Source organism: Strix aluco, chromosome 16 (genome assembly GCF_031877795.1).
Source record: "Strix aluco isolate bStrAlu1 chromosome 16, bStrAlu1.hap1, whole genome shotgun sequence".
Lineage (NCBI taxonomy): Eukaryota > Metazoa > Chordata > Aves > Strigiformes > Strigidae > Strix > Strix aluco.
Window position 1 is genome coordinate 19,518,625 of NC_133946.1, and position 26,520 is coordinate 19,545,144.

Here is a 26,520-nt window from a genome sequence, read left to right on the forward strand (position 1 = left end):
TCCAATTATAGGACTACAGGATTTCAGTTTGTTGAGTGACACTGAGTCTCACTGTAATGGGAACACAGATATAAGGAACAGCTGAAGGTAACACCAGGGTTTCTTAGAAGCTGGAATCACTTTTGTGGAAGAGTAGGAAGAAAGGAGGAGTCTGGGGCTTCCCTTTTATTCAGCCTGTTGTGGCTACAGGCAGCTCTGACACCTCGGGTTGTCTGTGCTGCAAAATCTTAGTGAACCTTTGCAACACCCCTGTGCACTCTGACACGCAGTTTCGTTACAGAGCGAGATGTGATGAGGACTGGCAGCTGCCATAGAAAAGTGGCCCTTGCGTCCCCTGTGTGACCAGGCAGCAGCCAGCACCACCAGAGCATCATGACAACAGGGGCTGCTGCCGGGGGACTGGCAGTCCTTGCACGACCTGGAATTTCGCAGACGTGCAGCACTGTGCTTGATCAGGAGCTCGTTGCCTTACCAGATGAATGTGCCTAATTGCTATTTCCTGAATAGACGCATATGAGCGAGATTTAATGAAGGTGGAGATGTGGGAAAGGAAAAGGCAAACATAAGGAACTGGCTTTGGATTTTGCAGAGTCAAACATAACCATTGCTTAAACACATTTTAATACCCATCATCTTTCACTCTAACTAAGCACATTTAGTGAAACCATATCTGATGATAGCAGGGGAAGTCTGACAATAGAAGCCTGCACGGACAAATGCCTGCATGGACTCTGACACATAAAGAACTACAATATATCAATCACGACCTCCGTTACAAAACCAAGCTAAAAAGCATGTGCTAATCAGACCCACAGTGGACAATATTCTCTGACCTGACTCTCACGTCCATCCTGGATTTAGACTCCAGACACGCGGGGTTTATGTCAAATCAGGTCTGATTAGTTTGAAGGTGAGGAATGTAGCGATTGGTTATACCAGCTGAAGGATGCTTCTGCCAGATAACTCGGTCACTAGTTCCTGTGTTTACCAGCAAAACAGTGTTCATTAAGGAGTTGATAAAACTCCTTCTAGCACAGGCGAGTGCTCGCTTTAAAGGGCCAATTTGGTAAGATATTTGAATGGGTTTATGGGTAGAGCGTCCTGTTTGTCAAAACACTTCCTACTGTGCAATGTTAAAAAAAAAAAAAAAAAAAAGACAATTTCTAAAATTCTGAGCCAGTAATCAAGAGATAACTAAATACAAGGACAGAATACCCACAGTGAACTATAGGGAAAACAGACCAAAATGGAAGTACGCTTTGGATATTTTCAGGGTATTAGGGGTCTTGAATTAAAAAAGAAAGGCGGGGGGGAGCAATAAAAGGCACAAGCTCAGAAATAGAAGCAATAAGGGCCTGTATACCAATATGAGAAGCTCAAGTACTAGAACAGATGAGTTGGAATACCTGCCAGTAAGAGGGCTTTGACAAGAGGCACTTACAGAGCATGGCAGAGTGACAAAAATCAATAGGCTGCCATTCAGGAAGGGCAGAATAGGTCATAACCACTGGGAAGCTTACACTACTGAAAGATCCCTGTAACCTACACCAAGACAACACTATTGACTGAACAAGAGGGAAATGTATCTTCAAAACTATAGAGCTACAAAGTTGCTGAGCTATAGGAGTACATGTCTTCTAGAAAAATTACTATCTTAACCTCCAGAGCTGGCACAAATTGCCACAAAATCCTGATCTTACTGGAGCCTGTGGAGGTTCTCACACTGATTTCAACAGAGCTGAAATACCATTCTGGGCTTTATATACATGGTCTTAATATCCCCAAATAAGACAACCATCAATGATCTGGAATAATTGCCCATTTTAGGTTTTCTGCACCTTCTCCTGAGGTATCTGACACGGACTTCGGATTAGACAATGTTTGTCTGGTCAAGTGCAGTAATGCTTGTATGATGAAAAATGAATGCCAAACAAATAAAAGGAAAAATGCTGAGGATATAGCTGACGTGGATTCAGGACAATCATAATAACAATAATACAAATCAGTTGCAATAAAACCATCTAAAGGAAATGTTTAAATCAACTCCTGCCAACAAAGAGAAGGGAGACATTCAGATGAGCAACCACTTCTGCAAGGGCAGAATCAGTAGCACACCTTCCTTAGGATCTTTTCCCTAAAGAAGGTAAGAAGCTGAAGTCAATAGGGAGAATGCTGGGTAAAAGATACAGAATCAAGGCAATTCAGAGCAGTGAGCAGGCATCCAAGCAGACTGCAGCAGCAGCACTGGTTCTGCTCAAAGATCTCCTGAGAGGAAATCACTGTGCAGGCAAGAGCTGTAATAAGTACTGTTGATGAGAGGTTTGGAGATGATAAATAAGAACGGTGCTTTGTAAGACATACCAATGAAAGTTACACTTCCTAATTGTGAATGATACATGCAAATTCCCACACAGGTCCTCAGCGCTCTTGTCCTCCCTCACTGCCTCAACATATATGTCTGTGCACACACGAGATCTTCCTGCTACCCAAAATTTCTTCAGGCAGTGAGTGATGGCAAAAGGGTCTGGCTCCAACAGCCCTAGCTAGGACATAATTTCCCAGTAATCAACAGCCGCATCATACATGCAACTAAAAGAGCATGGTTTGGTATCACAGTCCTCTCCGTGGCACCTGCACCCAGACTTGACATGGCTAAAGGAAGCAGGAAGAATGCTGTACAGGAACTGGCACGTTTAACCCTTTAAAGACAAGACAGATGTCTTTCACAGCTCAGTGACCCATAGCTTCTAAAAATTGTACGAATCACATCAGAGGGGGAATGGAAGCAGCCCTGGGCACATCACCAACCACTTTGACTTGCAGAAAAAAAGAGCACCTGGCAGTCTGTTAATGCTGCCAAAAGATCAAAATTAAGCATTTGTTAGGGACTTGCACCAAATACAACAGTGCTGCTGCCTCTGGCTCTGGTACTGTTTAACAGGCATGTGCTCCTCTGAAACACTCAGTTTGGAGTAGGGCAACAAGGGCAGGGGTTTCCAAATTTATTCTACATTTTACATTGTTTCTGTAAAGCTGCTTCCACATTTTATGAATTTGGTCAAATAACTCATGAGTAAACATTTTTAATAGCTTATTCAGCTCTGTCTGATACCAGAATTAAACTCTCCCAGTTGTATGATCCTTCTGTCAGGTTTACAGGTAGCAGATTAGAAGGAACTGTTAAAAACTTAGGATCAAAGGTAATTAAAAAAGACTGCCATGTATAAACAATATCTAGATCACTGCACAAAACCTCCGGAGTGTCAAGGGCAGCTATAAAGTTCAAGCCAATAATACAACTTCCTGCTTAATTAATAACATTTTCAAAAGAAGCAGACAGCAAGTTTAGGGCTCCATAGAAGAGTGCATCTACCAATTACAGAGACAAAAAAACAGGGCAGAGTGGAAGACTTAAGAGACAGCTTATTAGTAACATTTCCTTGGTGATAAAATGCTCTTGGGGATACACAGGTCCTCTGGTTCAGTGGCCTCAGGTGCTTCCTCCAAAGACTCAGGAAAGTACAGTCTACACAAATGAAGTAAGGAAAAAGAAAACCAGAAAAACCCTGTCAACGTTATCTACACAATTGCAACATTCATCTAGAATGAACCCAGCAGTGCGTACCTGCATGGTGACTTCAGAGACAGAGTAAATTGCCAACAGAGGCAGAAGAGCAAAAACTGAGGCTAGAAAGGGAAAGTCCCAAAGCAGGGACCCCTTAAGGGGTATATGGATGCCTGCCAGCCCAGCAACACCCACAGAAGCAATGCAAAAGTGGTATTTCTCCACTGTAGGTCATTTTGTATAACTGCAGATCAGTTCTTCTCAGATGATAAAAGTTACTCAAATTAATCAAGACACAAGAAGCCCAAACCCTCTGCAGCTGTTTTTTAAGCAGAGCCTATTTTCTAGTTTTCAAAAAAACCCATCCCAATATGAGGTGCAGCAGTAGGCACAGAGGTAGGAGCTGAAAACTAAATGCAATCTGCTAAAAAGTTATCACAGTGTTACAAGAAAACTCAGTCTTGCTGTGCCGTTCTCAGGGCTTTGCTCACTTGGAAGAAGGGACTTACCAGACTACTAGAAGCAGAGCATCTAAGACTACTGAAACTACTTCAGCCTTCTGCCTTTCACATAAATCCTGGATTATATGACACCACACATGACATAGTTAACGCTTCTGCTCAGTCTTGACATTTGGTAAGAGAATCACATGAGTCTGGAGTGTGAGAGGTGGGGACCCGCTTTCTCGGATCCGTGTCACAGATGCCTTGTTCAAGGGCAAAGCTCCTCCCATGTTCTGTAGGCAGAAGAAGGGGGCACAGACTGGGAGAAGTTGTAACTGACTGAAGAGTCTGAAGAGAGAGACTTGAAATAAAACTTCAAAGGGCCTAAAAGATGTTCCACTGTAATGGAAATTCAACAGGACATGGATATTTAAGTCGTATTAGTCCATTCGAACACACCAGGCTCAAAATTGTCACCATCATAAAATCTCCCCAATACACATTACTTAAGTCATTCCCAATCATACAAATTACATAGTAATTAATGACCAAGTAGTGGAAATTTCTTGAAGAAGAAACACAGGGGCTATTCAAACATCCTCTTTTTTTCCTTCCTCCTACCATTTGTATATAACTATACACTCATAGTCAGAGACCCAAAGCACAACTCTTTTGGAATCCTTTCATTTCCAGCTATAACATTTGACAATGCTTTTTCTTTTCTTGCACACCTATTAACCACCTAATAGCCTGGAATGGCTGCTATTAGATAACTGAGTTTGTAAGGAGATACTGTTTTCTAAAAGACTAAAACTTCTGCTCTGCTGAATATGTTCACATTTTAAATATAAGAAATTTTTAAAAATCATGTCTTCAACTTTTAAGTAGAAAAGTAAATGAAGAAAATCCTACAAGTAAAGCCAGTCTAAAATATTACTATATTTTATTTTTATTTAACCCACCTTCAACTTTTTTAAAAGTAATGTCTGTATTAGACAACACGATTTTACAGTTTCACACCTAATGACCTGCAGTGAAGCTATCTGACACAAGCTAAATGCCTCTCCAGCGAGGGTGATGAGCACTGGGTCCTGCAGCACAAGCAAATGTGGTGATGCTGACTGTGCAGAGGCCCAGACTGAGCTCACCGTATTGATTTTAAAGCAACTATATAGAAACAAGTATTTTCTTTGATAATATTGTTCAAGTGATTTTGTGAGAACAAAAGTATTTATTTCCACGTGTCAGGCATTGGTTTTAATTGGATAAGAGAGGGACATTGCTTATTTCAAATCTTTTGAGACTTCCCCAGTAATGTTAGAGATAATCTACTATTTTATGAAAAACAGTTTCAAATATAGTTCCACAGTAAGTAAATAGCCTGGTTTGTGAATTCCTTCCCTAACAGGTATCTTGCCAGAAAAAGTCTACTGAGACTTTCTATTCCATGATCTATGAATTTTGCTAAAGGAATTATTTTGTACTGTGTCCCTCTTATATATACAGTGCCTCTTGCAACTCCCATCTCTTATCTTGTACTATTTATTTCAAGACAATTGATATGATTTTCTCTTAATAACCCTAAATATTCATCTAACAATGTGTATTTTTCCCCCTTTAACAAAATACGCCTGTCCAATATATACACCTACTGTTCTGGTGCAATCATTGTAACTTCCAAACCTGATAGATCTTTAAGTCCCACAGCTGTTGTTATTCCAAATTCTAAGTGAAATAGGATCTTGTTAGCCAAAATTGAACACCCACTCACAAAAACTTAGAGTTATCTCACTCTCTCATACACATGCACGCAGCAACAAAATCGTTCAGATAAAACAAACGATTCTACATTCCACACAAAACAAGAGTTATGTCTGGGGTGAACATCCAGCTACTGTTTCCTATAGCTCTTCATTTTTTTTAAGCATCTGCTTTTCCAGCTCAGGAGAAAGTCAGCAGCAGGACTGAATTGTCACAACAAAGTTTTTGTAAACCTTTTGGAAGGCTCGGGAGATCTCAGAACATGCATCTAAGACTTTGATAACCTTGTAAAAGCTTCTTACTGTGCCTTTTATAAAGCCCAGCTTTACCTTATGAATCCCACTTCCTTGTATACTGGAAAATAGCCTCATTCCACAATACTTGCATATACCAGTACACACCACTACATTCCCACTAACACCTCCCAGTGCAAACGCCAATGATAACATCAGTGCCAAGATGAGTGAGGTTGTACTTGGGCCTGTACTTGCAGTACTGCAGGGAGGCTCTGTTTCCTTTCCTTCTTGCCATCACCCGCATGCAGGTACCCGTATCGACTGGCACAAGGATGTGGTACCAGCCTGGAAGCCACAACACATATGGCACCACCTTCCACAGCAATGGCATAGGTTTCCACTGGTCCCATTGCTTCCTTGGAGGCTGGGGCTGAGCTGAGGGTATACAGGGGTCCCAGGGCCAGTGCTGGCATCCCTGCTGCCCCATGACAACCCCTGTGGTACAAACTATAAGGCACCTGAGGCTGTGGCTCAAGAGCTACAGGCTGGACAACCCAGTGCAGCACAGTGACAGGCTTTTAAGCACCATCTGAGCCCTCTGGCACTGTCTGCCCTGTCTTCTGCAGCAGAAGCCACATAAACTTTGCAGCAGAGTCCGTGGGTAGCTGAGGCTTAAAGGTTTGCATCTAATTAACACACAACAGCTATTGGGAAACCAACTGTGCCCCTGCAGCTTCCCCACTTTACGAGTACTGTTTAGAAAGAATGGACAAAGCATTTGGCAATAGGAGCGAAAGCCTAATTTGGGAACAGAATAAAGCAGGGTGTAGCTGCAGAGACAAAACCAAAATCAAACTAAAACTACAGTGTGCAGCGCTGGATCTCTGACCAACTTGCCATGTAGACAGAAAAAAGAGTTAAATTGGACTGATATTTGGGGAAAATGGACCTGTTTGGTAATTAAGTGGAAGATTTGACAACTCTATTGAGCGACTGAACCAGTACATAATAGCTAATGATATCTGTGATGAGAAAAAGATGGCTGTTTTACTGAGCATAATGGGGACTGAAGCCTGTAACTTGCTGTGCAACCTAACAGCTCCTATTATACCAGCAGACAGCAAAGCATGTGCCAAGGCTTGTGAATCCTACAGAGTCCCCAGCCCACAGACACTGTGTGGCCACAGAGCATTTTCACTTGTACAGACATGATAAAAGGCAGGAGAGAAACCCCCAAACCTCAACATTTGGCTGGAATAAAAAAAAAATTAACAGAGCGCTGCCAGTTAGGACAAAACAAGATGATGCACAAAGAGGATTAACTCACAAGCAGTAAGCAAAGGGAAGCAATCCAAAAGCAGGTATTGATGGGCACAAATGTGACTCTGAAGCATCAAGGTCTGGCTGAGATCTCACCAGCAGGATGGAGCATTTGTGCAGCTCAGCCATGTGATGGAGGGCAAGCGCATATGCTGCATCAAATGGTTTACAGTACGACACTCCTTACTGCTTTCAACTTTCATTTTCTTTCTTCTCCTTAGCAACTTTTCACCCTACATATATGCCAGGGAGTTGTAATATCATCACTGAAATATGCCCACTGTCACATGCATGTCTCCTGAACAAAAGCATGCCAGGGAGAAAACGATGTGAGGGTGTGCTTTCGGTGTCACAAACAATGTCATAACCCAAATGAACCCTGGGTCAAAGGCAAATCACCGTAGGGACTGTGAAAAATGGTGATGTTTACAAAAGATGTAAAAACCTCATGAAATGAAAAGGAAAACCATGTTCTTTTAGAAATAAATAGAGTGACAGGACAAAGTACAACTAGTTTGAAGAAGAATGTGCCAAAAAACTTCAGACTTCTTATTTGGCCAGTTCCGTTTGGAGTCCATGGAAAACAGGGTACAAGTGCCCAGCAGAGGGGACAACAAAGTAATATATATATATAGATATATATACTCCTCCAGCTAGTAGGGATGAGATTTAAAATGAAGGACCTTCTGCTGTGTTCATAATTTCACATCAGAATTACCAAGTTACTAAAATGGATTAGGTTGCAAAAGGGAGTGCTCCTAACACATGCACAGGGAAATCCACACTGCTATTACAGAGAAGGTGACATGTAACTGTAAGCAGCTTGTGCTAAAAATACTAAGCTGGGAATGAATGGGTTGGATATTATTTTGGAGAGAGAAATTTCAACTGCAGTGACAAAACGTGAAGTATTTCCAAGCTCCAGCCTCAAAATAATAACTCATTGTAACTTTCAGGTAGAGCAAGTGGAATCTTAGAGGAAGGTACCAGCAGCTACAAAAGCAAAGGAAAACAAAAAACTGTTGGTTGAAGAAAGACCAATTCCTTAATTTTGAAAAGGCTATGGAGTATTAGCTGAGAAATGAAGGCAGAGAGACATTGAGTACTTAGAAAATGCCAGAATTTCATTTAAGGTTTTACTAGGGTAATGACACATACCTTTAGTGTCAGCAGTGGAAAAAAATGGGGCTGTCTAGTCTGTGCTTTTTCAGGATTACAATTTACCCAGGACCATAAGTGGAGACATACACTCTCCTTAGGAACAGGACATTTTTCTCAGTGATTGGTAATCGATTTTTCTCCAAGAATTATCTGCCTAAAACCCATTTACAAATGGAAATCGGAGAGTGAGAAGAGATACATGTTGTAACTAACACACAAGAGCATATTCAAGAAGACAAACTGGTGAGAGTATGGTAAAAACGTTTCAGGTCCTGGGTAAATTTACCCAAGGAATACAAACAGAAGTTGTCATAAATTACGCAAAGGATTTCAATGATGCTTATTTCAAATAAATAGATCCTAACTCATTACGCTGTTTCTTTCCTTCTGACTTGAACCTGAGACCTCCCTGTGGCACTGGGGCAGTAATTTTACCTGCCATATGATCCCCCCGAAAGGCCTGTTGTTATCACACCTTTGCAGAATGAAGCGAGGCTGACATAGAAAAGGGACACAAGAGTTTAGCCTGGAGTGTTAAAGACACTTCCCACTCTGGGTACCAGAAACACTATGATCATATATACCCCTAGTTCCAGTTTCCACAGTGAGGAGCACCAGGAAGGCAACAGCCTGACTACACAGAGAAGGAGTATGCCTGGGTGCTCCATACCGTGACACCGAGCTCTAACACACCAACCAAGATGCAAATAGACATCCCTTATCACATCTGCCACTGGGAGAGAGGAGAGCAAGGGCACCAAAGCAGCACCACGTACAATCAGCATGTTCTCCACAGTACAATCTGACTCCCACCACTGACAAAAGACGTGGGACAACAAAAACCTGAAAATGAGCTCTTACTGGTTCTAATACATACGGCTACAATGAACGGACTCATGCACACTCACATTGTTCCTGGTTTTCTTTGCACTGAAAGGCCACCCAAAAAACTCTTAAGGTTGCCATCTTTTTTGCACCAGACTGTTATCACTACACAGTTCAGGGCTTGCAAAGATCAGAAAAGTACACTACAAAAGTGAAAAAGTCTCGTGGTTAGAGGTCATGGAGTGATCCACGAATAAACAACAAAACAACATCTGCTTTTTCATGCCCAAAGATGCTTTAGTTATCCTTTGGTAGTGGCAGCATGTGTACGTAGGATGCATTAGACCATTTCTGGGTTCTTTATTTTAGTTGGCAAAGTCATTCTAAAACAACCAAGTATTCTGCATGGATATAACAAGTACAAAGCAGATGGTGGATGTGTTAAAAACTCTGGCCTTCAAGCATGGGAGCTCGTAACAGATTGCAAGTGGCAATGGAACTCAATTCACGTCCAGAGTTCCAGTTGTTTTGTTGAAGAAAATGGTATCAAACGTGTCACCTCAGCTCCTTCCCATGCTGCCACAAATGGATTAGTGAAAAGATTTATTCAGACATAAGTAAACAATTTGTGCTACAACCCTGGATAAATGTCACTTACAAAACAACAGAACAAATGTTCAATTGGCCAATATGAAGGCAGTCCATTTGCAAACATTTACAAACTTGACAGGAGCAATGTGGTGGATAGGATATAACTTAAGGTCAATTTATAGAGGGACTTCAGAAAAAAGTAATGTAATAAAATGGCCGTGAATAACCACATCTAAAAGTGTAGTTTCCACTGGGAGTGGGGATGTTAAAAAATTGTTACTGAAAGACAAGTGGTTTTGGACAAACTGGAGCTCTGGTTTATGTTTTATGAAAGAGCCATAAGTCCATCTCACCCAGTATACACCTTCACAATAGCCAATGGTGAATACTGAGGGAAAAAAGAATATCAGCCATGTCACAAAAATGCTCTATAGAAAGATGAGCTAGAGAAAAATCCAGATGCTCAATAGAACCCAACATGCTCATGTATGGTGTTTCCCAAGGAGACTTGTACCCTTGCTGTTACTACAGGTGACTCCCAGGTTGTCACAGGAACTGCAACCAGGCCAGAAATTGCAGATGCCACTACTGGGAGACCACAGCATGGGAGGGGGAAAACCCCTTACGAGGTTTGAAGCCCACAGGATTGTCTCCTATGGAGGAAGCCATCAGATGAGGTACCTGGTCTTGGTGCTCATAGAGAAGTGAATGAACATAGTCACTGAGAATCTAGCTCCTTCTATGTGCTCTCCCTTCTAAATATTGTGTAGACAGCAAGGGCAAAACAACTGGCAATTAAAGAAGGAAGGAGGAGGTATAAGATAAGCTGGAGCCTCTAATTTTGCCACAGCAGCTGCTGGCTGCTACCTTTCCTTGGAGATTAAGGTCTCACCCCTCCTTTCTGCTCCTGGGGGAAGCACCTTGCTCACAGCTCAGATGATAGTGCCTACTCGTGCTGTTGCATAGGCTAAGCCTACAGTCACTGAGCAACAACAAAATCTCACTTCCTACAGTCAACATTCGCCTTCCCTTTACCTGGCTCCATTCTGCCTCTTCAGATTCAGTGCTGTCTGACAGCAGCACAGAGACAGCATCACTGCTGCCTTGTGGGCTAAGAAAAAATTGTCAGCATGTTATACCAGCAAAGCCCCTACTGGGGGAACAACTAATACTAGTAAAAGCACTTCTTGCCATTACAGTCTACAACCAGTCCTCTGAACAAAACAAGCTTTCTTGGCACGAGCACAATTTTGCTGGTGTAGCTGCAGTTTATGCAAAGGCTTTGTAATCCCACCGTAGGCCTGCCACATAGTCATTTGCTAAGTCAATCAGATTTTTGCTCCTAAGTGCTAAGCCTGTTTTAAATAAGAGACTTAAGTTGTTTAATTCCAAGTATTGCACCCCATGATGGCTGTTTGATCATTAAAGCTGTTCACTGTAACAAAAAAAGCCACGTAGGGAAAAAGAAAGTGAACTTCATGTGGGAAAATAAAGTGCAAGCTGACATCTGCAATAAGGGCAGGTGGTTGGTTGGGTTTCCTTTCCTCACAGCACAGTTATCCTTGTTCTCCAAGTCTCAAACTAAACCCTGTTAGGTGCAGGGGGAAGACAGCTGTCTATTTGAATAGAATGGGAGCAGACACTTGGTAGTTTCACCAACAAAGCATCTAGTAATGACTACAAGCGGAAGCCAAGAAAGCTCATCGCCACTGTAAGTTACATCCAGAGGGCTCTACATTATCAAAGTCCCCATCAATAGAGCCAGGAATGACATACAGAAAAAAAAAGGTTCCTCCCTGAACACCTCATGTAAAGAAATGTGTAAGCTTGGGGTGCTGGAGGAGGAAAAGCATTAAATAAAAGCCAGCACAGATTAATCGGTACCCGCAACGAACATGTGTAATAAACAAAATCAGCACTAGTAAATCACTATCATTTCACGGTCATCAGATGCAGTGTTTACAGGCCTCACAGTGGATGATTTCTCAAAAAGGAGTTTACAAAATACAGCTGGAGGGGAAAAGGAAGCTGTAGTAACCAGGATTTTCCTGTAAAGGATGGATTGGGGTGAAAACATGAAGATGCTTGTGAGAAGAGCAGATAATCAAATACGGCATAACACGCAGAGCAGAAACAAGAGTAGACAAAGTAATAACATAATAAGCCAATATGGATCAAGCTGATCTGGATTTAGAGCCACCCCTAAAGCATAGAGCTCAGGGGGACTCCAAGAATAAGATGACACAGAGCAATAGCTGCTGCTGCTGCATTATTTTGAAGGTACTTGAGAACAAACAAAGGTATCATGGCCAAAGAAAGAATAAAAAGGGCTCTATGAGCAAACTTGAAAAGCAAGCAGATAAAAAAACAAACAGAAAACCCAAACAAAACAAACATCCAGAAGTCTTGAAAGTCTGTGTATACAAAGTTACAAGACCAAGTCATTCTAGTCCTTTGTCCTTGTACATCAACCTTCTGTCTCATCCAAACTACTATTTCAAATGTATGGCATCTTTAGAACAAGCCTCAGTTGAATCATGTTAAATTATAAAGCTCTGCATGCATTCACACTTGAAGCAGGTCGGGAGGGTTTTTTGGAGGGTGTTAGTTTTTCTGTTGAAGACAGATTTAAGATGTGTTACAGTATGACAGTCTAATTACAGACTGCAATTTCAATTTCATTTACTTCTGTTGCATCTTGTGATGGTTTAACATTTCCTGGAGAAACAATTACAGGACAGTACTAAGAAATACAATTTACTGTCTCCAATCTGCATGAGTATGCAGAAGTCATTCCATCCAACTCCACATTTCATTTTTGACCTAGCATTGCTCATTTTACACCATAAATACCTGAGAGAAGTGTCTTTATATATTTTATATAGATACCGTACTTTATTCATATAGTAACTTGTACAGATTTGCTACCTTAGCCAACAGTTACATTCTAAATAAATAAATCACATAGCAGTATTAATAGCTATCATGTTTGAAACAGTAGTGTCTGGAGACAAACACAGACTGGGATTTTATTCTTCTAGATACTCTGTGGGTACAGAGCTGCAAACAATCCCCTGGCCAAAAGGTTCATATTCTAAAATAAAGGTGAAAAGGATCTAATACAGGGGCAGAGTGAACTGTGAGGTGACAGCCTATGTTGTGGCAGTTACTCTGACTTTGATCATATCCCCCCCTGATGAGAAATCATGTGTAAGAAAGAAACACTGGCTAGCCTTCAAAAATCTTCAAGCCAAGATATGGAGGAGGAGGAATAATGATGGAAATGATCTCACCTGCCTTTTGTCTTCCTCTGTATAGTTCAAAGTATTGGCTGCAATAGATTTAGTATCTGTCATTGTCCAGAAGAAGGAATAAAATTTGCAGCCATTTCACTCATTGTTTTAAAAAGGCCAGTTTCTCCACAACTGCAATGTGCTGTATCCTGTGGGCTTATCCACTGATGGGTTTCCTCAGTTTTCTGTACTGCAAGTAACTGAATTAGGTACAGTGGATACACTTGACAGCAAAACTTATAAGGCAAGGTGCTTAGTCCTTGCCAAAAAGCCTATCAATATGTTAGCAAACCTACTAAAGCAATGAAGCTACTCTTTTTCATCGGTAACGGAAGCAGGAACTGACCCACAGCGAGCAATTTGAAGATGACATCTATTATACCATCAACTTTAAGGCAATTTTCTTCTCTTCTATTAAGAGCCTTCTGAGCCTGGTTTCCTAAGGAAGATTATGAAACTGAACTATGTTGGCTGAGTATCCCACGAATAACTCATGAGTCCATTTGTCACTGTTAGCCTGATTTGACAGATATGCACCCTTTCAAAGTCATTAACTTCCTACAGGTCTTCAGAAGTTACGCATTTAGGTAGCAAATGTAGCCCTCAGCAATGCCTTCATATAGGGACTCCAGCATGATCCCCAACCCCTATTAGACATCAGAAACCACACAGGAAGAAGACTGTATGAATGGCACTGCTATGGGAAAAGCTCTAATTGGTGCCCATATAAATCAGACATCAAGTAATACAATCATCTCTCTCACACTTGATATCAGCCCTCAATAGTTCTGCTTCTCACAGAAATGCCATTTTTCAAAGTCTGTAATTCCCATATCAAATGACTCTCCTTTCTTTAAAAGCAATGCTCCTTAAAAATACATCCTCAGAGAGTCCTCACAAACTCAGAAGCAGAGATAAGATGTCAATCAGACTGAGCAGTTTCTGGAGGAGGTAAATAACAAAGGAGAATCAGAGACTCGGAGGCAGTTAGAGAAAATGACATTCTGGGGTAAACTTCCCATGTTTTAATTGCACAGAAGCAACGTCTGTATTGCTGTTTAATCAAATTTTTGTTTGTCATAATTATCCACCTGTTATACATATGAAAACACACAGCCTGTCTTATTTCTAATCAAACTGTCTTCTCAGAGCACCACCCAACTGGCAGACAAGTCTTCCCTGCAGAACAGCATGCAGCAGCTCCAACTGATAAGCTCGGCTCCATGGGATGAGTGGCAGTCCTGGCCCATCAGAGGAGAACGTGTACAAATAATGATGATGAGGCAGTGGGTCTGCTTTTAAAATGGCTTATCGCTCTACTGGTAATTTTTTTCCACCAACTTAAGACGGCAGCCAAGTATAACCACAAAATGATTGCTGTCCTCAGTCACTAACAATCTGTAGAGTTTCTGGCTGTTTTAGCCATCAATCTCATTCAGCTGACTGATGGAGGATGCAGATGAAGGACAAGGAATCCAATTCAACAAAATCAGCTTTTTCTCTTGCAAAATTCCCCACCTTCGGGAATAAGCTCAGCTAACAGCTCTCCTCAAGCTAATAATGTCAGATGGTTTCCCAACAAGGTACAAAGAAATGAAGAGACACTCCTCTGCCTCCACCCTCTTGCCAAATTTGGCCAGGATCACTCAAAAACCATCCAATGCCCCGTGGTACATTTTCAGATCAAGCTGTGCCTGTTTCCAGCTGCCCTGCACACCCAGTCTTCCAATTATTATAAATATTTGCATAGTTCTTACAAGACATACCTGTGCCACTGAAGTTGAAGTGCAAGAAAGGAAAATTATGCCAGTAATGAGGGATTTCTCATCTTCATTACTTCCCCTCCATCTTTCCAATTATGTCCAAGTAATAAAGATTGACTGCTGGTGGTATCACTAGTGTGCCAGGCCAGCAGTACTCATTAGCACAGAGCTTCCCAAACTGTGGTCCACAAACCATCAACAGCAGCAAAGCCAGAGCAAGAGACCCACAGCTGGTCCCTGGAATCAGATTAATTAGGCTCTTGGTTTTTTGCACACAGATCCTAATGCATTCACTAATGCTACCTGCCACTCTGTGTTTCCATACATTTCAGATTTGCACTTGTGTCCCAGAAGCCAAGACACATCATTCTCAGGGCTGTATCAGCTGGGAATTTTATATGGACCAAAGGGCAGAACAAACCAGAGTGCCTTGCCTCACCTCCTTAAGCAGGGAGGTGGAAAGCAGAGCTCCAGCTGCTCATCCCAGATGGCAACTCCCAAGTTCTCAAGCTACAAGAGAATATTCCCCTGGGTCTTTGGGAGCCTACCCACTGGAATTAGATCTTCACATACCATTTTGAAGACTTTGACTTCTTTACAGTGCATACAACTTCAGTATGTTTTAACAATGGAAATGAGACACATGCATAGAAAGTATTAAGGGCAAGTTTGATAAATAACAAACTTATTTGTCACTTTCCTTTTTGTTGCTCTCTTTCTGTGCTTTACTGAATCTCTCTGTTGGCTAAAGCATTACCTGAAGAGTCAGATACAGGTATTCAGTTCTCTGATGGGCAACTTGCCACCAATCTAACTAGTTTTCTCTAGCATGGGATGTCTTAAGAAAATCAAGAGCCACTGAAAACACAAGTACCGTTCTGTGCATTTCCTTTTTTTTGAGTCTTGGAGGTTTGGGAGTTAGAAGTCAAAGAAAGTGGGAATGCTGGCATAAGCCAAGGGGGATTAAGCAAATTACTTTTTTTATAGCACTCTCTCAGCCCTCAGGATATATCCTACCTTTTTTTTTTAAACAAAAAAATAGAAAGCAAGCAGAGCCTTGGATTACAAGCACAGAAAGAAAATAGTTCATTTTACTTACTGTCATAAAGAAACTTTGGATGTTTGGAGGACAGAATGTAGAAAACAAATGTTCTTCCCTGGGTATTTCACAGTGAAATACAAATATTTCATTATGAAATAAAAATATTCTGCTTTGCAGAGGTGATCTTTATTCTCGAGGGTTCAGCAATTCAACAAAAGAAAATCGAAGTCCATAAAAATGAATGAAGTCAGGCAAGTATTATGTATCAGGTGAAAAAAGTTATTTTGGGAGCTTACCAACCATTGCAGTGACACAAGGATGGCTCCTCTGCATCTGGCAATATTCCAGGAAATGGCCTCTAAAAGGCAATTCCCATTAGAGCAGCAGCGCTGCTGTCTAATAATGTTTTGCCCGTGTTTCAGTACCTTAATACCCCAGAGTAGCTACAAATGCACCAAGAGCAATTTGTACAGGACTCTTCATGGAGAAAAGAGCTATTCGAGGACTATCAGATTTTTTCTCTACATTAATAGCTGGCTGGTTTGCTGTACCAATGGACTGATTCAGCACAGACACTGACAAGGCACCTCAGCGTCTGACACTTGTGAAGGAGCTTTGTGTTCCCTTCAACTGTCATAAAGGGGAGGAGAAATTTGCTCTGTTTTCACAGTTATATGACAGCTTTTAAAAATTTTACAGCATGAGTGCAGCACCTAATCCAATAAAGCTTGCCAGGAACATTTAAAATCAAGGTCTCTGAGATTTTGTTTCCTACAAATTCACCAGACTTTTCTGAGGAAAAGACCCTTTTCTGAAAAACAGCACCAATCTCACCAGAGTTGCACAGAGCTGAGGACTGTGTTTCTGCCATGCTGTGGGAAAAATAGCTGAAAGTACTGGGAAATAGGCTGTAGGGCTGCACAAAATGGACTGGAGTTAATGAATAGGAACAGGAAGAAGAAAATGAAAATATGATTTATGAAAGAAATCAAAGCTTTTACTCAAAACAGAATAAAAAGCAGGAACAACCTATAATAGGCATCTAATTCACTTAATACAAAGACTGCTCTCTATACATGGAAATAACTGCAGTTTTATTTGGAGGTTGAAGCATGAAAAAAACAATTCCTCTTCCTACCACTATTGTCTGTCACTAACCAACTACCTAGAGAAGGGTGGAGGGGAAAGGTGGAGACAGCAAAAGTTCCCTGAGAACATATGCAAAGAGAAATCCTGTCTTCTGGCAGAGATGCTTCTCCTTTAATTTCAGAAAGTAAAGCATGACCAATAACTGACGACAACTTGAAAAACAAAACAGCATCATCATCAACCTGCTCACTAGAAATGTAAATTTTTTTCTGCTTTTACTGAAGACAGGTCAGCTTAAGCCAGTACTTTCTAAAATAATCTCTTTTTAGTTACTTTCTTCACTGTGAGAAGGTGAAGAGCTGCATCTATTATAACTACATGCTGTGCAAACCTCATTTGGACATGATCATCATCAATCACTCCTGCTGTGCAGGTAGCATGTGAAAGGGAAACAAAACAGAAATCGTGCTGCAGTATTTGACACCACCCACTCCCCTGCTCGCATGCTTTAGTTCACGAAGAGCCCAGCTGGCATATGGTTATTCTGGCTTTTTGGGACCCCTGTCTTTTCTCTCCCTCCAAGCATTTGAGAACAGCTTTGATGGTTTCGGGGGAAAGACAAAAACCTTTCCTTCTCTCTCAAAGGATTAAGGCTTTCCTACTGAAAAGCAAGCCAAAGATATATTATAATGTGCCATCTTGCCTTTGTAAATACACACACATTATGTGCAGCAGTACCTCTTCTTATCATATGCATACGCTTCAGTAGAAGATGAATATTGTAAAAGGAATCAGAATGCAGTGAGTATCCTTTGTGGTAGTGTCATACATAGTCCTGAAAAGAGCTATTAATGTCAGCATCCTATTGCATTTCTCTAGCACACACTTCAACTAGCTGTCAGTGCTATAATCTCGACTAGGGACAGTCAGTAGAGGCACAAGGCTTAGAAGAGCAAGAAAGATAGTGTCTGTCTTTTTCAGAAAGGTCTGGAGTAAGCTGCAATAAATATCAGACAATATTTAGGAATGCAGAAGCAACCAGGGTCAGAGTTGAAAGACAGACTGCAGTCTTACCAACACTCTTTCTACCATCTTATCTAGGGTGTAAGGAGAGCACCCTCCTTGTGTTTCACAGCTCTGCTCAGCACCATGTCAATTCAGTGGACTTGCACTAGTTCATCACATCCGGACTCCTTGGTATGACTCAGGTCAGCAGAAGTTGCCTGCACTTTGTGTTTTCTGATGCACCAATACTGCAGCATGCCTGGTTTTAAACAGCTGTACAGCAGCACACACTAGAGAACAGCCCTTTCCATCTCACTCACAGCCCTCTGTGTACCTCTGACAGCTCACGAGAGCACAGACAATCAGCAATACAGACATGGTAACATCCAACTGCAAGCACACACCCCCTCCTTAAGTGCCAGGACAGAAGCGATGTCACTTCACAATACCCCTTATTTCCCTCAGCATGTTAATAAACCACTCTGGAACTATGAGGCATTTAAAGGCACCTCCTGAGGACATCGCAACAGACCCTCCCATGTAGGAATCAGGATGGGAGGCTTTGAACTAGAAATCACTTCCTCCCTTCTCCTAGCAATCACGCTACTCCCTTTTTTACAGGACAAACAGAATTTGTAACCTGAACCCCCCACTGAGCTTCTTTAGTCTTCGGCTACAGCCTGTGCTTCATTTCACGGCAGTGAAATGCCCAACCACCCTGCTGTTGACAGCCACCTCATTTATTAAAAAGACAATGCGGAGATGCATGCCCATATGTCCCATCAGGGTGTCCAGCTGGCACACACATGCCTCACAGTGATTTGATAAGCTCTTGCCACAGAGTAGCAACCACAGAAGAAGTGAGGAGGGCTCTGGTGTCTCTCCACCCTTCAGAGCCACGTCTTCAGGAGGGAATGGCAAGGCTAGGACCCATCGCTGACTGGGACGGAGAATGATCACCTGGAAATTCCTGATACAGGCTTTAATGCTGTGATGTACCGAGCGTGCCATCCTCGACACAGCAATAGATGTGAGCATGTGCTCAACCTTAAAATCATGAATGCCTCAGTGATTTCTCTAAGACTATGCATGACTTTTGAGGCAAGCACACATGAGAATGAAAGATCAGGGTGACAAAAGGAGTGTATGGCTCTCACAGGAACAAAGTGATGAAGGCATTCATGCAACTGGCCTCTATAAACACACTTTTTCCTTGTAGCATGGTTTTGAAACACAGCTGAAGGCCAGGAAATAAGAGGGTGGAGGAAAGCCTCAGTAGGTTGTCCACACAAATTACTGAGGCCACAGAAAGGGTAGCCTAGGCACCACTTTGTTCAGCTTCCAAGTTTAAACTTCTAAGTTTAAAAGCAGCAACAAGTTCACCTTCCATCTTAGTAAGCAGACACAAATGCAACCGTCTTGCAGTTTCAAACATGTACTCACCCAGAAGAGAAGGTTGAAGACAAACATTAGGTACTTGATACACTGCAGGCAGTTGTGAGCCATGCTGCACCTCTTCAGTTCTAGGAGAAAAATAAATGAGAGATCCAGGTAAAAGACAACGTACTTGTTTCCCTTGGGGGACGTGTACTTAGCCTTGGTGGCCTTAGGGCCTGGATTGGTGTGGAATCCAAAAAAAGAGTTGCTGGCAGCCCCAAACTGGCCACCATACATGCTGCTGTAGCGACGAAAGGCGCCATTTGGGAAACTGTAATCCTTGCTGTCCAGGGAAGGGCTCCTGTGATAGGTCGACTCATCGGTGCTAGACCTGCGCATGGTGGCTTCAGCTCGTCCCGTCGCACTGCTGCTCTGACAGTCGTCGGGTGAAAGGTTTGTGATTTTCTTTCCTCCTCCTTGCTATGAATCCCCTATTGCTTTGCACCAGCTGTTCTTTTGTCTGCCATCCTGTCAAGGAGTTACATGTGCTGTACGGCTGCAAAGTTGGTGAACTGAAGTCTGCTTAGCCAGGAGTTAGGGAGCAGCGTGCTTCCACATGAGAAAGACTTCTGCACAAGTAAACATTCCCTCCGGTGTCACAATCGTCCCTCCCGGCCCCCCCCACTACCAGAGGAGAAAAAAAGAGAGAGAGAGAGAGAGAGATATACTGTACCCAAAGCAACGAATTTTAAAAAAAGGAAGCGTGACCTCGCTTGGATGGCAAATGCCACACCAAAGCCCAGCTCCACATGCCGCGCACGGGCGGGAGAGTGCCGCCGCCCCGGGCTGGCGGGCAGGGGCAGGGCTTATCCCCGGGGCAGGCAGCTCCCGCGGCCCTCTCCTCCGCGCCACATCGCCCTGCCCCGAGCCGCGGGGCTCACTTGAAGGGTCCCCGCACCCCTTTCGCGCGGAGGGAGCCCGCGCCCAGCCGGCCCCGCCGCTCCATCCCCGGCGCGGCCGCCACTCCTCCGGGGCTCCGCGCCAGCCCCGCGCCCCGCCCCGGCCCGCCCCGGCAGCGGCCGCCCCGCCCGGCGCACCCCCCCCACCCCCCACCCCCCCCGCGCCTGTCGCAGCCCCCCCGGTACCCCCCACCCCCCCGTTGCAGGAAGAAACCTCCCCGCGGTTTCGGGGTGCGGCGGCGCTGCCTCGGCGCGGGCGGGGACGGCGGCGGGAGCCCCCGGCCGGGGCAGGGAGCGGGGCCGCCCGGCCCGGCCCTGCCCGCCCCGCTCCGAAACTCTCAGCACGGAGCAAGCGGCCGGCGATGCAGCCTGACGGGCAGCTGCCCGCAGACACCGGCAGCGCTGCCGAAAGGACCGGGAGTAAGGAACTGTTGTAAAAATGCCTTACGCGTAAGCGCTGGGGACGCGGCGGGGAGCGGGGTCAGAGCGGGCCGCGCCTCCCCGGCCGGGAAGCTCGTTTGTGGCGCTGCCGATCCATCACCGGGGCTTTCCTACTTCACTCCGTCCCACGGAACCAGCGCTCGGCAAAATGTGTCGGCAGCTCATTTGCTTCTCCAGCAGCCTATCTCCCCCTGGCAGGTAACTCACGGATTGGCATCACGCACCGTACGGTGGGGAGCGCTTCCCTAAAAGCTGGCTACTCCCACTGGCAGTAACGAGTCGCAAAGCTGCCTCACACAACTTTTTCAGAAAGGAAAAATCTGACTGAACCTGGGGTAATGACAGTATTAGCTCTCAGGAAAGCAAGACTCATTTACCCTCAATCTGTGCCCTAAATTCCCTGGACGAGTAACTCGCTTTGTCTCCGTGTGCGCCACATCCTTCGCTGTAGAATGGGATGGCCTGTCTCTGCCTTCATTCTCTCATCCTGCCTTACAAATTTGACTGTAAGCTCCTGGAGCTCACCGAGAAGATGGCTGGCTAATGTTTGTTAAAAGGCTTGCCCCAGCAGAGAATTAATCAAGATGAAAACAAGTTTCTTGCATGAAGCATCTTGCCAGCCTCAGCACAAATCAAGAGACACAGGCACCAATTAATTAAAGAACAAATTAGTAAAAGTAAAATGAGCTGCTTTTGCACATAGCCTGAGCAGTTCACCCTTGCAAACCACCCTTTAATTCTGTTAATTTACAAACTGCAAAGCTGGTCTAATTATTTCCCTTCATTTCCTCTGCAAACTATAAATACGCTGGGTATACCTGGTGCAAGCTTTAGAGAGAAAGAACTTGAGCACAAAACACAAGGGTAATAACTTCTGTGCCATCTGTTTCAACAACTCTGGATGACTTACAACTTTTTCACTTTTTAATTGCTGTACCTCTAAGAACAGAGATACTTCGTACCCATGATAGAGCTCGCTCTTCTCCTTTTCCTCCCTCCCTTTCCAGCATGGTATAAACTCTGTCCCCAGAAAGAAGTCCTCCTTTCCTAGGACATAAAGACAGTCCCATGCAAGCAGATCTGTTCTCGGTCTGAGTTTCCAATACACCCTTTATTTTTCCTATGGCACCAAACAATTCTGCCTCCAATCTTCCTCCTTGTCTGTATGGCAAGTAGACCATTTTGGCAATGGAAACCCAAAGCCAATTCAAATATTTGATATGTCCGCTGTCAGTATACAGAAATGCCTATGCACAAAGCTCCATATTAAATGGTAAAAAGAAAAACTGGGAACAGCTCAGTACACAGATTATGTTGAAACAGTGTCAAGTCAGATAATCGTTATTTAGCAAGGGTGCAAGCATGTAACAGAGGCCAATTTGGCATATTTACTGTAAACTAGACATCTGAAGGCTCAAAAGCAGCTCAGTTACTGCTATCAGGATAACAAAAGGGGTAGAAATCACTTGATTTCACCTTTCCTTAAGGCAAGAAATCATCAATTCCCAAGAGAATTCAGTCCTTAACATGGGTGGAATAATTTCTATAGCCAGGATCTGAGGTAGAAGGGAGAGTTTCTAAATGCTGCTCTTAAATAAAAAATAATAAACATCAACACACAGTGGGTATATTTCAGACAGATGCAGAAAAACGCATAAGGAAGGCAGAGGTCCCACATGACCCTTACAATAAAGGGTACTTCTACCCCAGCCTCCTTTCACCACCATCCCTCAGCACACCTCATTGAAATGACAACTTTTCAAAGGCACTTTAGTGTAAAATTTAGCTCTCAAGTCGTCGCTGTTCTTCTTTCTCATGCCAATATCAACAGCTAATTAGAAACAGAGTCATTTGGGATACTGACATTATACAGCTCTGGAATCATTCTTTTTATTAAATCTTCCACGCTAGGAAACCCAGTCAGAGTTGCTAGCCTAAATGGAAAAACGTTGAGATAGCAACACTGCACTGGCAGGCTAACCACGGCTTGGATGACATGCTTATATGTAGGAGTCGGACCCTGCATGGGAACTGGGGAAAAGCAATAAAAAAGAGAAAGGCTGATGTACTCTATTTTTTCCCATCCCTGGTGGGAAGTGGATGAAAGGGGCAGTGACATGCTGGGACCCGTATCAACATTTAAGCTGTTACAGTGAAGTGATACTTACATGAACCAAGAAGAATAAAGCTCGGAAGCACTGCGCCGCTACGCTGTTATGGGCACAAGGGTGACTCGAGGGGCAGGTGAATTACAGCTTTCACAAAACTTTTAGTTAATGACTGAGCCTAAAATCACAGCCTGGACCTAGAGGCCTCTTCACCTCAGCTTTCCTTCTACTTTTTCTCTCCCCAACTGTATTTGTGTATTCCCATCCTGTGGCCAATTCATATTGATTCCTCTGCACAGGAAAGCAAGCACTGTGCAGCCTCGCCAGCAGAGGTTCAATTTGTATTGATTCTGGTGGTGTGCTACCATTTATGTTCTAACAACTCTGTCCCTGCCACTTTGAGTAGAAGGCTGGTAATGCTTCCACGTCTCCAGCCAAAACCCTGGCCCCAAAAGAGTAGAGGCAGCACTCTAAAGATGTCAGATGAATGCCAGGCAATAGATAGAAACTGTAAAAGGTCTGGGCATCAGCGGCAGATCCGTTAACTGCGTTTTCCCTCACACTCTTTCTCAGAACAGGCTCATCCAAGGCTTCAGCTATCTCACCTGAAGACACGCACCTACTTGTTCAGCCCACACTTCCCACCTGCCACCTCACCCTTCACTTGCAGTTGCCACAGGCCCACGCCATGCTCCTGCCTGCCTCAGCCAAACCCAGCCCCAGTTCCCTTGCTTGTTCCCGTTGCTGTGACGGGCTCTCCCAGCGCTAGCCATGGCACACCACCTCGGGGGGCAGGTGGCCATTACCCGCGGGTGGGCAGGTCCCAGCAGCAGCCAGTGCCAGGTGGGGCTGAGGCCAGGCGGTGCTGCTGGGCCCTGCTCGCCATGGCAGGGACACCACCGCTGCCGAGGCCTGAGCGAGCATCGAGTGTGTACTCTGAGCTCAAGTGATGGTTGATATGTCAAAACACACTACCGAGGATCTTTAAAGAACCTGACTGTCCCCGTGGTTTGGGTGAGACCTGCTTTCCGGGCCTCTTTGGCCCCCTGCTCGCCTCTGGCTCCTCTTTCAGTGCACTGTGTCTTTTCAGACCCAGCTGCTTCTCTCCCTGTTCCACGTCCAGGGCTTCCCCTCCTCATGCCTCACTGTGTGTGATGCCTCTGGGCCCAAAGGAACCATCAATTGAAACTAATGGGTATTTTAATACCGGTTTGGATCAGACCTTCCATTTTGAATACTGCTTTCTCTTCCTGCTCCATGATTTAACTCTCATGAACACAAAAGACCAGACCCTTCAGGCCACATAAAATGCAGCCACTAACTCACCTCCTCATTAATTTCATCTCATCAGTCCCTCAATGGTTGCACTGGCTTTCCCTCTACTAAGCCTCTAGTCACTGTCTTCAAAACTCTGCATACCTGCTCCATCCTCCTAATGAAATAACCCACTTTGCATTAACTTCAGTAGCCTGTTTGTGAGCATCTCATAAAAACTGTTAAGAAGTGACCCACAAAATAAAATAAACTTTAAAAAATCCTGCTATAAGATATTACTGAAATATACTATATCAATACAGTATGTATGTGACAACTGCTCCTGTTCTGCAACAGCAGCTTGTACAAAGGCATGCACATGAGAGGTGATAGTCTTGCCCAGTAGTTTCCGCAAACAAAATGTCTAAGATCAAATATTACTACAAGAGTGGGAGCTTTTTGTGGGTTATTAACTTTACTCCACACCACAGCACTACAATCAGCTAAGGGTGATCAATTGATAAATACAGTCCAAATGGTTAACTGTTTAATTTCACGCATACAGAGATCACCACATAAAAGCATTAATCAAAATTGTTTGGCACTGCCTGTCCCATTCTTCAGCAATGTGCCCAGCAAGCAATCCCTTCTCTCCCCTCCAGTGCACTCTTTGCAGCTACTGTGTGGTTACATTTGATTCCAGGATGCAGGCTTTGTAAAAAATGGACCTCTTCCAAAGACTAAGAGAAACATTACCTCTTCTGACTGGAAGGTGAACCAAAGTTCAGGGCCAGGCTGGCTGTTTCAGCTAAGAGAAAAAAAAACCCTTGTGATGGAGTCTTTGATTTGTTTGCTTTTGTATATTCATTTTCCATGAATATAAATGACTGAAATCACAAGGCAAAAGGGAGTGAGAATATTATTTTTAACCTGACAGCTTCACACTGCTGTAGGTCTGCAGTTTCTGCTCAGCCCTGACCAGAACTGTTTAGTATCTTCATCAACGACACAGACAGTGGGATCAAGCGCACCCTCAGTAGGTTTGCAGATGACACCAAGCTGAGTGGCGCGGTGACACACCTGAGGGATGGGATGCCAACCGGAGGGACCTGGACAAGCTCAAGAAGCAGGCCCACACGAACCTCATGAAGTTTAACAATGTTAAGTGCAAGGTCCTACACATGGGTTGAGGCAATCATAAGCACAAATATAGGCTGAGGGATGAAGGGATTGAGAGCAGCCCTGAGGAGAAGGACTTGGGGGTACTGGTGGATGAAAAACTGGACATGAGCTGGCAATGTGCGCTCACAGCCCAGAAAGCCAACTGTCTCCTGGGCTGCATCAAGAGGAGTGTGGCCAGCAGGTTGAGGGGAGGGATTCTGCCCCTCTGCTCTGCTCTCGTGAGACCACCCCCTGCAGTGCTGTGTCCAGCGCTGGGGGCACCAACATCAGAAGGGCACGGGCCTGCTCAAGCGGGTCCAGAGGAGGCCACAAAGATGATCGGGGGGCTGGAGCACCTCCCCTGTGAGGACAGGCTGAGAGAGTTGGGGGTGTTCAGCTGGAGAAGAGAAGGCTCTGGGGAGACCTTATTGTGGCCTTTCAATACTTGAAGGGGGCTTATAAGAAAGATGGGAACAGACTTTTTAACAGGAACTGTAGCGATAGGAGAAGGGGAATGGTTTTAAAGTAAAAGAGGGTAGATGCAGACGAGATATAAGGAAGAAATTTTTTACAATGAGAGTAGTGAAACACTGGTGGAGGTTGCCCAGAGAGGTGGTAGATGTCCCATCCCTGGAAACATTCAAGGCCAGGCTGGGTGGGGCTCTGAGCAACCAGATCTAGCTGAAGATGCCCCTGCTCATTGCAGGGGGGTTGGACTAGATGACCTTTAAAGGTCCTTTCCAACCCAAGCCATTCTATGATTCTATGATTCAAAAATGTTGAGCCAGCACTGTACAATTACCTCCCAGCATCTCCATCCACAGGCTAAGCAATGGAGAAATCTGGTGACAGCGTCCCTGCATGTCAACCCCCTTTCTGACAGCCCACACAGAGCAAAGAATCAGAAGAGAAAGGGTTTCCTCCCTAAATCCTGTGCTCTCCTAAAAACTCACGTGGTTCAAAGAACCTATGCTGTCACGTGTTGCCAAAGGCTTTAAGAGAGGCACGAGTGGGTCAGACTTAGAGCCATAAAGCCAGTTCCTGAACCAAAAGCAAGGCATGTCAAAGCAGCCCCCTAAGAAACAGGTAAATCAACCAACCATCAGTCCTACTCTGGGCATCAGGT

The 26,520-nt window shown here is 44.0% G+C and overlaps 1 protein-coding gene across 6 annotated transcripts in view; it reads right to left on the reverse strand.

The window, feature by feature from the left end:
• Window positions 1–26,520, reverse strand: part of TSPAN4 (tetraspanin 4) — a 455,720-nt gene that overhangs the window by 184,230 nt on the left and 244,970 nt on the right. Inside the window, exons 1-2 of one of the 6 annotated variants that reach the window (XM_074842683.1) lie at window positions 20,879–21,035; window positions 19,538–19,617 (exon numbers count right to left, since the gene is read on the reverse strand). The exons of 2 other annotated variants lie outside the window; for them this stretch is intronic. In XM_074842683.1, coding sequence (XP_074698784.1) covers window positions 19,538–19,600 — 63 coding nt within the window. In that variant the 5' untranslated portion in view covers window positions 19,601–19,617; window positions 20,879–21,035. Of the gene's footprint in view, window positions 1–19,537; window positions 20,149–20,204; window positions 20,477–20,878; window positions 21,036–26,520 lie in introns of those variants that run through there. 3 more of the 6 variants (XM_074842684.1, XM_074842682.1, XM_074842681.1) reach the window with 3 other exon arrangements.